The sequence below is a fragment of the Silurus meridionalis genome, chromosome 13, assembly GCF_014805685.1.
Source record: "Silurus meridionalis isolate SWU-2019-XX chromosome 13, ASM1480568v1, whole genome shotgun sequence".
Lineage (NCBI taxonomy): Eukaryota > Metazoa > Chordata > Actinopteri > Siluriformes > Siluridae > Silurus > Silurus meridionalis.
Window position 1 is genome coordinate 3,196,320 of NC_060896.1, and position 15,202 is coordinate 3,211,521.

The 15,202-nt window shown below is 39.8% G+C and overlaps 2 protein-coding genes across 2 annotated transcripts; both read right to left on the reverse strand.

Annotated features, from left to right (window-relative positions):
• Positions 1–675: 675 nt before the first annotated feature.
• Positions 676–12,609, reverse strand: LOC124395834 (extracellular calcium-sensing receptor-like). The gene is given in 9 exon segments (XM_046864704.1): positions 676–1,574; positions 2,687–2,779; positions 2,782–2,809; positions 4,248–4,478; positions 4,697–5,282; positions 5,284–5,492; positions 5,585–5,876; positions 6,065–6,289; positions 12,484–12,609. Coding segments are annotated over 8 exon segments (2,556 nt in total). The 5' UTR covers positions 6,283–6,289; positions 12,484–12,609.
• On the reverse strand, positions 11,186–14,646 carry LOC124395886 (extracellular calcium-sensing receptor-like). The gene is made up of 5 exons (XM_046864772.1): positions 14,389–14,646; positions 13,448–14,245; positions 13,038–13,268; positions 12,484–12,607; positions 11,186–12,084 (listed from the first exon to the last, which is right to left on the reverse strand). The coding sequence occupies exons 1-5, from the start codon at positions 14,644–14,646 to the stop codon at positions 11,186–11,188; spliced, it is 2,310 nt and encodes a 769-aa protein (XP_046720728.1).
• Between the last annotated feature and the right edge of the window lie 556 nt (positions 14,647–15,202).

Here is a 15,202-nt window from a genome sequence, read left to right on the forward strand (position 1 = left end):
ATTAAAACCGCTAGAATAACAGATTGATGCTTAATAGGATATGTGAAAAGAATTTGTATAAAATTGGGTACAATAAACATAAACCACGACTAAATACTGAGATACATAATACATTCTCCTATTGTTAAATAAAGGGGGATGTTTAAAAAGAGGTAATAAACTTACTTGCACAGCATGCTGTCTAGTGTTACACACATCAGTCATCTGCTTTTAGTGCTTTACACATATACACACACATGGGCTATTACTGTGTGTGTGATCATTAAGGAAAACCGATAAAAATGGGAATGGAAATATAACTTTGAAGTGGGTTTTAAAGGCTTTAAGGACAAATGCAAGAATTTACATATTTTTATCAACAATTTTTCAATAAAGGAAAACTAATATGAGGTTTCCTGAAATGCATTTTAATCAGTCAAGTGTGACATTCTTATAAATCAAAATAGTAATGTAATTGAGAAATTTAGTTATTTTCAATCTATTTAATGTCATTACAGGGGAAATCAGGCATACATAAATCATTAGTGAGGCTGTTGCAGAAACTAAATAATATGCATTAAGATTTAATTCACATTTCATACCACCCATTTTACACTTTCTGCACTTTTTTGTATCAGAATTCCCAAATCAACATAATATCCTTTGTGCAATATGAGAAAGACTATTTTTGACTGATTATTTGGTCATTATGTTCTTTTTTGTGTTCTTGTCTGGTCTCATTAGGATGATGTAACATTTTGGGGCAAAGATACACAGCAGAAGGCCGTAACTTGAGGCTAGGATGGCAAAGACCTCTACAGCTACCGTGTATTTCCCTGGAGAGCTGACATATGCTGGAACAAATGCGATCCACACAGCACAGAAGATCAACATGCTGAAAGTGATGAATTTGGCCTCATTAAAATTGTCCGGAAGCTTCCGGGCGAGGAAGGCCAGCAGGAAGCAAACAGCAGCCAGTAGGCCGATGTAACCCAGAACCAGAGAGAAACCTGCCATTGAGCCTACAGCACACTGAAGTACCACCCGTGCTCCAAGCTCACCACCTGCACTTTCTGTGGGTAAAGGAGGTGCTAGAACCAGCCATAACACACAGATCCCCACTTGTATCAGCGTACAGAGGAAAATACCTGCCCTCTGCTGAAGAGGACCAAAGTATCGCATCACATTTGAGCCAGGAAGAGTTGCTCTGAAAGCCACCAGCACCACCACTGTCTTACTGAGAACACAAGCCAGACACACCACAAAACTGATCCCAAACAGAGTATGGCGTAGCATGCAGGACCAAGGCGCCGGCCGGCCAATAAAAGCCAGCGCACACAGGAAACAGAGTTTAAGTGAGAATAACAGCAGGAAGCTCAGTTCAGAGTTGTTGGCACGGACCAGGGGTGTGTCTCGATGATGGACAAAGGCAGCCAGGACGGTAACGGTAAGAGCTGCTCCAGCAGCTGAAAGCACAGAGAGGATGATGCCCATGTTATCTTCAAAGGACAGGAACTCCACTATCATTGGGATGCACTCTGTATGATCGGTGTTGGACCAAAATCTCTCAGGACATTTGGTGCATTCTGGAGAATCTGGAGAGAAACATGACTAGTAGCATTTAACTGACCAGTGAAAAGTGACAGAAAAACACTTAACATTTAAGGGTGTATATTTAAGTGCCATTTGTTAGGCATAACTTTCACCAGAAAATCACAATATATACAGTGGAATTTGCTAACCCACCTCACAATCCCATTTAAAGGTTTTTCTCATTTTCTTCATCATAGAATTAGCAAATATACTGTATAAAATATGATTTAGAAGCATCTATAGGATCCATACCATCCAGAGTATAATTTATGAGGGGCATTCAAGTCAAAACAGGAGTTTAAACATTTTGCACATTTTGCCGGCCTGTCCAGAGAGCATTAATCAAGATGCCAGGCAACAGTGTGTGTTGATGAACTTGTAATTGAAGGCGTAAAACCTGTGGATATCTACAGAAGACTTCAAGCACAGTACGGTGAGACGCTAAGCGGCAGTGACATTTGAATTTGTAAACCTTTTCGCAGATGGTTGTACATGTGTCAGTGATGGTTCCCTGCTGATAAAGTGAAGTGGGCTGTACTAGAATGGTTCAGCTGACAAATCTTTCTATGTCGAATCGTTTATTTTATAAACTCAAAAATCCTTATTTGACTCGAAAGCCCCTTATAATTTACCAGACCATATCAGTCTATATCACAAAATAGAATAAAGTAAAAACTGATTTTTTGTAGGAATGTAAGTACATGGTTAACATGGCTAAGTGAATGGAGTAAAATGTACATTTTTGTTACATTTGTTTCAATAAGCTGTAAAAGCAACTCATTAAACTTAGATGTTTCAAACACTGCATGTTAAATGGATTCTCACATTATTGTAGATTTTGTTAACACTGTAGGCTTAATATGATACTGTAGGTTGTTGTTTTTTGTGTCTATCATGTTCATTTTACTTTATTTGTAAATGTAATATCAATGGGACACAAATACTACAGCAGTTTTGCACTCACCCTTTATGTCAATAGCATTTTAGATTGAAGTTTGTTCTCTAAGGGTGAGCAAATTAACTGTTGGCAGGTGAAACAATGAGCTGAGGATTGGTTTGCTAATATTTGTGCTGTGTACTCAGTGCTAAAAAATAAATGTGTCATGTACAGTACCAGTAGCATTGCTGATTTCTCCTGGTGCACATTGTACACAATCATAGCAGCAGATAGGCTTTCCTTTCTGTACAGCTTTCCTGCTGCCTGGGGACAACTCTCACTGCATATAGACACAGGTACCTAGATAGCAGAGATAAATGTGGATTGGATTTATAAAAGTATTTAGGGGGACCTATTGTGGCATTTATTTAGCTTAAATATTATTGACCAGATCTGAAACTATAGGTTTTGTAGATTACAGTGGCGGGCCGTGCATTTGGTTCCTAGGCTTCAGTGGGGACGTACCTGACTTAATTCACCTCTTTATACCACCACTATCACTTTGCAATTATAGGAACCATCAATACTATGCAAAAACGCAATATAACAACGTGGCATTACAGAGAGAGAGGCATTTCACATATGGAGGGTGAATACCATTTTACTAAAGCAAGAAACCCAGTTAAGACTTCAAACCTCTACGCTACAACCACAACTGTGCACCTACAACATCTGGAGCAGTTCAGAATCAGTATCTGTCTAATAACATGACAAAAACATAAAAATTTAAATAAAATACAACCTATTTACCAGAGATGCAGACTAATAATATGCAGCGCCCCTCAGAGGCTGTAATCCAGTGGTGCCGCTCGTATTTACTGGTCTGGAAGTGGAGAACAAACCCATTCCCAGGCTGAGACAAGCTAGCTAGCTTTGGGGTTGGCCGACCTCCTCACAATGTCTAGCTTTTCTTCAAAATGGATTTTTAAGATTGTCTGAGACCGAATCAACAATGTAACAGTTTTCCTCTGACCAACCAATCAGAGGATAGAAAAATGCTGATGCTATTCTGGGTCGGCTAGCTGCCCTGTGAGGCAAATTTAAAATCTGACTGGTTAAAGAAACAGACCTATTGATAATAAAGACTATGGTAAAAAAAGATTAGCAGTACTGACTTTAAAGGCCCTGGGCAGATTAGATTGACATGGCAGCACATAGAGGCTGAAATCTGATTGGACAAAAAAATCTAACATCCACATACAAGTATTGGAAGCAGTGCAGCCAAGAGAAACGCTACGAAATAAAGAGAACTATTGGGAATAAATTAATACAATTTCATGAAACAAATATTAGAATTTGTGTTGTAAATGTAGATCGGTGCTTCTGATAGTGTTTAGGACAGCAGAGAAGGATTTGCTGGCCCTGACCGCCTACCACTGGTAGATTCCTATTGTGTAAGATGAATCAACATTGGTTTCTAATTGAGGCATACCTCAACACACTAGTCAGGCAGTCGAGATAAAAATGAAGCAATTTATTTTTCCCCATAGAGTTAATAATTGTGCTCTGCACACACACACACACACACACACACACACACACACACACACACACACAGAAAAATCCTGATATACTTTTTCTGTGTTTGATCCAGGTCGTTCACTTGAAATATCTGTGTTATTCCTTAGATTGCTGATAATTTACAATAACTCAAGCTCAAACTTACAACCCAGCAATTTTAGTGTGCATCAGTTATGACGGATACTGAAAGAACCCAAAGTAAAAGTTGCATTCTTACCATATTACCCCAGCCCCCTCCCCAGAACACCTTACTAAGATCCAGCTGAAAGTCTTTTTGTGGTCCATTCGCAGCATCAAACTGTCCTACTTTGACAATCTTCATTGTTTCTTCTGCCTCTACATGCCAGTTAATGATGTCATAAGAGGCGGATGGATCCCCGTTTTCATCAAAACCGATCATTTCACCTACCGGTGTTGTGAACTGGACCGCCTTCAGGTAGTGTAGAAGCTAAAAACAAAACATACAATCTTGCAATCATACAAGATACGATTACAGTTACAACAATCATACAAAATGCAATTGCAATTACCCATGCAATCTACAATTGCACTATATAAACTAATATTATGATTAAATGCACATAAATGTAACTAACTGATAACAATGTAGTACTTTAACAAAACATTCGAAAACTGTCAATCTTACTGTTGAAGTATTTTCTTCACCTGTTTAGGTTTTACTGGTTTAATATCAGGACATTGTCCATTTTCAAAAGGTCCTTTTCCAGACTGACATGCCAGCATGTCCTGAATAGCATTTGCAATGGCATACACAGCCTTATACACATTATATATGATATCAAAATAGGCCTCTCCACCTTTTACTTTCTCCAAGCCTGTGCACTGTGGTCTTTGAGGTCCTGATTGAATTTGCTCCCCAAATCTACATCCAAACACATCCTCCCAAACATTCTGCACAAGTGGCTCCATTAAGTTTTCCTCTGTGCTCAGTTGAGTCAAGTAGGAGTCCAGACCCTGGATATCAACCCGCCTCAGAGAAAAACCAAGAGTCCCTGCTAAGGAGATACCACTCCAAGCAGAGTAATGGACAGAGGTGCTCCATGCTTCAGTGGCAATCCACTGTCTCTCAGTAGCATTTAACCTCACTGCTTCTTTCAGCAAGACCTCCATATCAGGATCTATAGCAAAGGTTACGACCACACGAGCCGTCGAACTTTTAATCCTCTCCACAATGCGTTGAATCCTACTGAGTGCATGGGATTTGGGGATGACCTCATGGTAGTCCACACACTCCTGAACCCTTTAGTTCCTTTAGCAGCAGCTGTATACCACTTTTGCCATATGCATCATCTCCAGACACAACCCCAACCCAGGTCCAGCCCATCAGGTATAACAACCGGGCCATGGCTTTAGCCTGAAAGGCATCGCTAGGAACTGTGCGCAGAAACGTTGGGTACTTGTTGCGATCACTGAGGCATGCACAAGAGGCAAAGTAGCTTATCTGGAGAAACAAAAGCAGATCAGATCAGAAAAATAAAATCAGTTTTTACTTTGTTATAGAATAAAATATTTTTTTAGGAATTGACATTTTACCATTGGGATGCCAAAAACACTCAATGTATCAGCCACAACTATGGAGGCAGAAGAGCGTGCATCGCCAATGATGACAGGTACACTGGGAGCTGTGGTACACTCTTCCCCAGACACTGTCTCCTCCTGTCCGGTCACCATCGCCAGCGCAGCACTTAGTGTATTTCTCTCAGCCAAGCATGTATCTGCAGCAAGGTAACCCAGTGTGAAGTTCGGTAAAAGAGACTGGTTCCGATTAATTTCCTCCACTGCAAAGATCATGGTTTGCAGCCAACGGTAAGTTTGTAATTCAACACTGAGACATCAATAATGAAAAAGAAACATATTATCATTTAGTGCAGTGTAAACGCAAAAATGAATCTCATTAAGGGTTTTTGAATCCAACTAATTACACCCCTAATATTCTTAGAGCTTCTCTCACACAAATCTCACACAATCTTATTTCCATAAACTTTTTTCGTTTTAAAGACAAATAGTTCTCACCTCTGGCATTGGCTTTCCTGCACTCTCTGGAGGAACATGTGATCAGGTTCAGGGGCTTCAAGATAAATTGGAAAGAGACCCCCAATAATCACATCTCCTTCCTTATACAGGGTTCTGGAGACAGGCCTGACCTGCAAAGTGCAGGAAAGTCTAGCAGAGTACACCCAGATTGGCCAAATCAGGAGCCCTAGTGCCCACAGCCAGGCATCCACAGCCATCACCTGACTAGAGATATGGAGAGAAAGGAGTTAAAGCAACATAAAGCAGGCCTATGCATCTCCTGCAGAGACAGGTAGTGAGAAGTGTTCCTGTTTAGTAGAGGTAAATTTGCCCAGAGCAAAAAAACATTTTTTCCCATTCTGGGAAATCCTTGTGGAGCTTGAGTAATTTTCTGGCCCAGTGAAACAACTAATGATCAAGGTATTTTTTTCTCTTTGTCTCTTCATACAGAAGAGGTTGGATGTATCTGATCAACCTCAATAAGTGAAATTTTTTTTTACATTTATTGTATTCTGAAGTTTTTCAAACACTAATATGTTAGACAAATGTTTTATTTATTTATTTTTATTTTATTTTTTATTTTGAAGAAAATTGGATAATTAAATCAAATCAAACAATCAGTGTGACATCATGGATAATTACTTTGTTTTTATTGAAAGCAGTAAACACCTTTTTTTCTGTGCTATATTTCTCTTCCTTTTGACTTACACATCATGACTCAGATACTGTATATTCAAAGAAATTACCTCATGCAGTGGACTTCTTCTATTGTAAAAAGAAACCAGAACCAGTTAAATGAATAAAATGGGGCCTGTGTGTAAGCACATAGAACTGTAAACACACACTGCTAAATAAGTAAAGTCTGAATGCTAAATTAACCCTAAAAATACTTCCCACTTTCAACAAAAGGCACACTAATTTTGCATTTGGTGTTTTACGTTATATTGTAACCATTTTTATTAGCACCTAAATTAGCACTTTCCAAGTTTGTAGAATTCGAATTATATTTATATTAAGTTTGTAATCTTGCGTACCAGTGTAGATTTATTCATTACTAGAGATTTAAAGCACTTTTGTACGTTGCTCTGGATAAGGGAGTCTGCTAAATGCCACAAATGTAAATGTAAATGTAAATTTGAAACTATAGACTTGTATAAAATCACAGGTTTGTTATTATTCACTCATTCCGATAGGTTGGAATGTATCCTACTGAAGAACACATTGCATTCCGGGATAAATATTTTCATGCAAATTTAAAGTTCTAAAAGTTTCCATATCTAAGTTCATACACTTTCCCTTGTCGTAATGAGAGGAACGTAGTTCTCTACCAGTGGGTGACACAGGTAAGTATTGGTAAAAAGGAAAAAGAATGGAAAAGCAAACTAAAGGCAAGCAGTCTTTCAGTCTATGTGTAGTTTGTCTGGGAGCGGAGCATGCTCGGTGAAGTGGTGAGGTGAAGTGGCATTTAAGGTCATGTGGTTTGCAAATGAACTTGGCAGAGGGAATAAAAATGAGGTTGTCCCTTGCTTTTTCCTCACCTGCCAGATTCAGTTCCTTCGCCCATTCTTTGGTGGTTTCTTACCCCTGTGAAGAGTTTTTTGGGGGGGGGTCTAAGGTGGATGCTTTTTTGGAAGGTGTCTCCACAACCAGTTCATTTTAAGGAGCTTTTGGAGGTAGAAACATGTGCTCTGGTTAAGCTCAATATCGCTTGGCCAGCAGAAAGTCAGGAACAGGCATTTCCTGTGACTGAGATCACTGACTCCATGCCGGGGCCTGCCCTTTAACTCGTATCTGCACAATGAGGTGTCCAGGCCTTGGGTCAGCCCTTATTTGGCCCACCTCCTCAGAGGTTCTTTGGACGATTGGACGATGCCCCAGGTTGAAGAGACGCTGGCCGGCTATCTGTCCCCAGGTGCTGCGTCGTCCCTGAAAGCCCCGGTGCTTTCCAATAAGACTCTTTGGACCTCCTCAGCGGCTGTTTGCACACCATGGCGGTCCTGTGTGAATACCAGGCTCACATGCTGAAGGAGATAGACAAGGGAGAAGAAAGTAGTAGAGCTGCATCATGCTACGGACTTGGCTTTCAGGGCCACCAAGGAGACCGCTAGGGCCATAGGCCCTGGTGGCAGTGGAGATGCACCTCTGGTTGACCCTGCCCAATCTCTCTGACAGGGACAGAGCCGTCCCTCTAGATGCCCCCGTAGAGCCCACTGGCCTGTTTGGTGACACTGTTACTACGGTCATTGACAGGTTTCAGGAGGCAAAGAGGCAGTCGGCTGCATTTCAGCGCTTCCTCCCTGGTCGCATGCCTCTTTTCAGTGCCTTTGGGAGATTGCCATATTAACCGTGCCACCTCCGGAGCTTTAGGGCACACCGATCTCCAGCAAGTGCCCCCCTCAGATTCGGTCCAGAAACATAGCGGATTTGGGGGGCTCACCGCCTCTCTGGAGGCTCCCAGGACAGACTGATCCCCTTAAGAGACTATCTGGCAGCATAAAAGCTTCTGCCAAACATGTATTCATGGGTCCTGCGCACTGTAGAAAGAGGCTACACAATTAAGTTCGGGTCTTGTCCACCTTGATTCAAAAGGATGCAAAAAAGAATTGGGGGCTGCATCCTATTTTGGATTTGCATCAGCTGAACTGCTTAGGTTCAAGATGCTTACACTGTCTCAAATAAGTCTTGGAGACTGGTTTGTCACAATAGATCTGAAGGATGCGTACTTCCACATGCCCATCCTTCCCTTCCACAGGAAGTTACTGAGGTTTGCTTTTGCGGCCGAAGCATACCAATATCAGGTCTTTCACTCTCGACCCGCACTTGAGATGTCGTTCTCGCCCACATGAAGGAACTGCGGTTAATACTAAATACCAAGAAAAGTGTACTTTCTCTGGTACAGAGAACCACCTATCTTGGCGTGGTGTGGGATTTGACCACTAACCAGACACAGTTATCTTCTGCTCAAGTCTATTCTCACGGCAGTCAAGAGAGTTGGAGAAGTTCACACTAAGCAGGGATTGGTCAGACTGGCGGTATTGTACACTCATTCCCAAAGCGTTGTTGACGCAGCTCAAGTTTCCGAAGAGGAACGTCTCTGGGTTACATATGTAACTCTTATTCCCAGAGGGAACGAGACACTACGTCTCGGTGCCACACTCCCTGCATCCCTGCGAGCACAACTTTCACTATCAAAGATAGCTAGTTATGTTCATGACTGTGTTTCAAGCGACATATAATTACTTAATCCTACACCTGACTCTGATCTTACAGAATGCCTGACTTTGAATAAGTGTACAAATTATGCAAAAGTAAGAATTTAAAGCCAACAAATAGTCACACTATATACTGATTTGATCTGGATTTTCCATTTTCTTTTTACTTTGTTAACACACACTTTACAGCATCTTTTCAAAACTGCCTAACATGTTTGCACTGTACTGTACAGGCAGACTCCTTTAATCAAGGCCAACATGTCAGAGTTGAGCTTCCTTTTTGTGCTTTCACTCAAACTCAAACTCAAACTGTGTTCTCTGGTGTTTGTGGGTCAGACCTCATTATGGTCATGCAGGCTACAGCAAGCAGCAATCGGGATCAGTTTTGTTATCTGCATCCTGGTCAAAACTGTTATTTGACATAGTAAAGAAATAGGATCTCCGGATCTCAGGATCTGTAGTCACTGCCTTCACTTTAATAATGTTAATAAACCATTTTTTTCAGTAAGTGACTAAGGGAATTGTGAATGGGTAAAATTATGTCAGTTGATATTTAATATATTTTATGACTACATATAGAGTACAAATTAACAGTTTTCACTGTTTATAAATGCAATTTATATAATAGTCATTCCAGTTTTTACAGAGTGCTTAAATTAAATTTAACTCCGTTTATTAATTGTTAGTTTATCATTTCTTCCTGAAATCAAAAGTAAGCTAATAATGATAATATAATAATAATCATAATCATAACAATAGATATAATTAACATTGGTAATGCAGATTTCAACTTCATTTTAACTGTAATTTATTTTCTGTAACTTTACCCTATATACATTTTTTTGTCATTTAGAATTTATTATAGTTTAAACTTAAAGCCTATTGTGTCACACTGAAGTTATTAAATGTTTTATGATAAAGACATCCAAAACATACTACTCTATAACCATGAATCTTCTAAATCTTTTCCACTAATTAAGAAAAAGGTATCTACAAATGCTAGATGCCAGTAGGTGGTTATTTTCCACTCAACCAGCACGGTCTCTTTGATATCTTCAAAATACTAAGTACTTCAGTACTTCTTCAAATATACATATGTCAGCATTTCTTCTAAAGCAAAGAATATTTCTGAATAGTTGCAACTAACAGATAGAAGAAGAAAAATTATATTATGTTTGACAAGCTTGAACCAGAAACCTTAAGACTTTAAGACTTTTTTATAAAGTTGGATACAATAAACATTAACCACTTAACTGAATTCTGATAACTGAATGTTGACTGCTAAAAACTTACTTGTGTTACACACATCAGTTATGGTCTATTAGTGTCCCACACATACACACACACACACACACACACACACACACACACACACACACACACACACACACACACACACACACAGGCTATTACTGTGTATGATCATCAATGATAATGAAAATTTAAATAAGAATGAAAATGTAAAAATAAAATGCAATTTTTTTTTTTTTTAACTGAAGCATTTATTAAATAAAATTAAACTAATATAAGGTTCTTTGAAATGCAATTTGATCAGCCAAGTATGACATTTTCATTTATGGATCAAAATAATGATATAATCAAGAAAACCTGTAATATATATATATATATATATATATATATATATATATATATATATATATATATATATATATATATATATATATATATTTTTATCTTTTAACTGTCATTACAGAGGAATTCAGGCATAAAAAAATTAATTAAATAAATGATAATTATTACTGAGCCTTTTTGTGTAAAGTAAATGTGAAATAATATGTATAATAATAATCTGCATAGAGTTTTACTTCACATTTCACACTTTCTTCTTAAACATTCCCTATAAATTTGTTTGTGCAATATGTTGAAAACAGGTCTTTAATTTGACTAATTATTTGGCCATCATGTTCTTTTTGGTGTTTTTATCTGGCCTAAGTAGGATAATGTAACACTTGGGGGCAAAGATACACAGCAGAAGGCCGTAACTTGAGGCTAGGATGGCAAAGACCTCTACAGCTACCGTGTATTTTCCTGGAGAGCTGACATATGCTGGAACGAATGCGATCCACACAGCACAGAAGATCAACATGCTGAAAGTGATGAATTTGGCCTCATTAAAATTGTCCGGAAGCTTCCGGGCTAAGAAGGCCAGCAGTAAGCAAACAGCAGCCAGTAGGCCGATGTAACCCAGAACCAGAGAGAAACCTGCCATTGAGCCTACAGCACACAGCAGTACCACCCGTGCTCCAAGCTCACCACCTGCACTTTCTGTGGGTAAAGGAGGTGCTAGAACCAGCCATAACACACAGATCCCCACTTGTATCAGCGTACAGAGGAAAATACCTGCCCTCTGCTGATGAGGACCAAAGTATCGCATCACATTTGAGCCAGGCAGAGTTGCTCTAAAAGCCACCAGCACCACCACTGTCTTACTGAGAACACAAGCCAGACACACCACAAAACTGATCCCAAACAGAGTATGGCGTAGCATGCAGGACCAAGGCACCGGCCGGCCAATAAAAGCCAGCGCACACAGGAAACAGAGTTTAAGTGAGAATAACAGCAGGAAGCTCAGTTCAGAGTTGTTGGCACGGACCAGGGGTGTGTCTCGATGACGGACAAAGGCAGCCAGGACGGTAACGGTAAGAGCTGCTCCAGCAGCTGAAAGCACAGAGAGGATGATGCCCATGTTATCTTCAAAGGACAGGAACTCCACTATCATTGGGATGCACTCTGTATGATCGGTGTTGGACCAAAATCTCTCAGGACATTTGGTGCATTCTGGAGAATCTGGAGAGAAACATGACTAGTAGCATTTAACTGATCAGTGAGAACACTTATTAAGATCAACATTTTAGGTGCCATTTAGCTCTTTTTTAGTCCTATTTGTTCAAATAATTTACAAAAAAACTTAAAATTTTAAATGCAGTTGCATTTTGCTAACTCATCTCAAGCAACAGTTAAATGTTTCTTTACTGTGCCACAGCAGTATTGCACTCACCCTTTATTTTAATAATATTTCAGATTTACATTGTTTTCTGTGGGTCTGTTTGTTGTTTTTTAAGGTTTGGCTGCTGAAATAAAAAGCTGAGTTTTGGTCTGCAAATATTGTTTTGCTGTAAATAAATTGCTGAAACAAAGCAACACATTTAACACTGGAAATAAAAATTTAATTGTTATGTACAATACCAGTAGCATTGCTGATTTCTCCTGGTGCACACGGTATACAATCATAGCAGCAGATAGGCTTTCCTTTCTGTACAGCTTTCCTGCTGCCTGGGGGACAACTCTCACTGCATATAGACACAGGTACCTAGATAGCACAGATAAATGTGGATTGGATAAAAAAAAATATTTCAGGGAACACAATTGCTCATTTAATTAGCTCAAATGTTATTGAATTGGAGAACTCTTGAACACAGAATTAGAACTATTGACTCTGTACATTCCTTTTATGTAAGATTAATAAACATTGGTTTCCTACATGCTTATCAGGCTGTCAAGATTGGATATAAATGTATTTTCCACTGTGGAGTTAATAATTGTGTTCTTCGCACACACACACACACACACACACACACACACACACACACACAACATCCTGATATACTGCTTCTGTGTTTCGAGCAAGTCTGTTCGCTTCAAATATCTCTATTATTCCTTTAAGTGGTGATTAAATACCATAACTCATCAATGCATCAGTGATGACGGATACTGCGAAAACACAAATTAAAAATTCTTACCTTATTACCCCAGCCCCCTCCCCAGAACACTTTACTAAGATCCAGTTGGAAGTCTTTTTCCGGTCCACTTGCTGCATCAAACTGTCCTACTTTTACAATCTCCACTGTTCCTTCAGCCCCTACATGCCAGTTAATGATGTCATACGAAGCAGATGGATCCCCGTTCTCATCGAAACCGACTATTTCACCTACCGGTGTTGTGAAATAAACAGCCTTCAGGTAGTGTAGAAGCTAAAAAGAAACAAATAAAAACAATCATACAACATTAGAATTACATTACATTGGAATTACAGAAATAGAATTACATTAATTTCCCATTCAAAATTATACTATATAGTCTAATAATAATTAGGGCAAATAAATGTAACTAAGTCATTATATCTGAATACATTTTAAAAAAATATCTTCACCTGTTTAGGTTTTATTGGTTTCATATCAGGACATTGTCCATTTTCAAAAGGTCCTTTTCCAGACTGACATGCCAACATGTCCTGAATAGCATTTGCAATGGCATACACAGCCTTATACACATTATATATGATATCAAAATAGGCCTCTCCACCTTTTACTTTCTCCAAGCCTGTGCACTGTGGTCTTTGAGGTCCTGATTGAATTTGCTCCCCAAATCTACATCCAAACACATCCTCCCAAACATTCTGCACAAGTGGCTCCATTAAGTGTTCCTCTGTGCTCAGTTGAGTCAAGTAGGAGTCCAGACCCTGGATATCAACCCGCCTCAGAGCAAAACCAAGAGTCCCTGCTAAGGAGATACCACTCCAAACAGAGTAATGGACAGAGGTGCTCCATGCTTCAGTGGCAATCCACTGTCTCTCAGTAGCATTTATCCTCACCACTTCTCTCAGCAAGACCTCCATATCAGGATCTATAGCAAAGGTTACTACCACACGAGCCTTCGAAATTTGGATCCTCTCTACAATACGTTGAATCCTACTGGGTGCATGGGATTTGGGGATGACCTCATGGTAGTCCACACACACTCCTGAACCCTTTAGCTCCTTCAGTAGCAGCTGTATACCACTTTTGCCATATACATCATCTCCAGACACAACCCCAACCCAGGTCCAGCCCATCAGGTACAACAACCGGGCCATGGCTTTAGCCTGGAAGGCATCGCTAGGAACTGTGCGCAGAAAGGTTGGGTACTTGTTGCGATCACTGAGGCATGCACAAGAGGCAAAGTAGCTTATCTGGAGAAACAAAAGCAGATCAGATCAGAAAAATAAAATCAGTTTTTACTATAGAATGAAATATCTGTTTAGGAACGACAAAAAACTGTCTACATTATATCATTAAAGAAAATTACAGCTGAATAGTGGACACTTTTATTTACCATTGGGATGCCAAAAACACTCAATGTATCAGCCACAACTATGGAGGCAGAAGAGCGTGCATCGCCAATGATGACAGGTACACTGGGAGCTGCGGTACACTCTTCCCCAGACACTGTCTCCTCCTGTCCGGTTACCATCGCCAGCGCAGCACTTAGTGTATTTCTCTCAGCCAAGCATGTATCTGCAGCAAGGTAACCCAGTGTGAAGTTCGGTAAAAGAGACTGGTTTTGATTAATTTCCTCCACGGCAAATATCATGGTTTGCAGCCAACGGTAAGCTCGTAATTCAACTCTGAGACATCAATAATGAAAAGAATAAAAAAGTAGCATTATTAGTTAGTGCAGTGTAAATACTTTAGCCCTTTTTAGCTTTGGTAAACTCAATAGTTAGGTTGAACCTCGTTGAGTTTTTGACATTTAAAGCCCAGCCCAAACATTCTTAGACCTAAACATTTTCCACGACTTGCACAAATCTCACACATAGTTCTCACCTCTGGCATTGGCTTTCCTGCATTCTCTGGAGGAACATGTGATCAGGTTCAGGGGCTTCATTATAAATTGGAAAGAGACCCCCAATAATCACATCTCCTTTCTTATACAGGGTTTTGGAGACAGGCCTGACCTGCAAAGTGCAGGAGAGTCCAGCAGAGTAAACCCAGATCGGCCAAATCAGGAGCCCTAGTGCCCACAGCCAGGCATCCACAGCCATCACCTGACTTGAGATATGGAGAGATTAGGCAACATAAAGCAGGCCCATGCATCTCCTGCAGAGACAGGTAGTGACAATTGTTCCTGTTTAGTAGAGGTAAATTTG

What these genes read in the sequence shown, in the direction of transcription:
- LOC124395886 (XM_046864772.1), bottom strand. Translation starts at nt 14,646, where the DNA reads ATGATATTTGCCGTGGAGGAAATTAATCAAAACCAGTCTCTTTTACCG. An exon ending in GTGTTTTTGGCATCCCAATG is followed by an intron (nt 14,246 to 14,388) that starts GTAAATAAAAGT and finishes TTGTTTCTCCAG; the next exon opens with ATAAGCTACTTTGCCTCTTG. An exon ending in AGAAATCAGCAATGCTACTG is followed by an intron (nt 12,085 to 12,483) that starts GTATTGTACATA and finishes GTTTCTCTCCAG; the next exon opens with ATTCTCCAGAATGCACCAAA.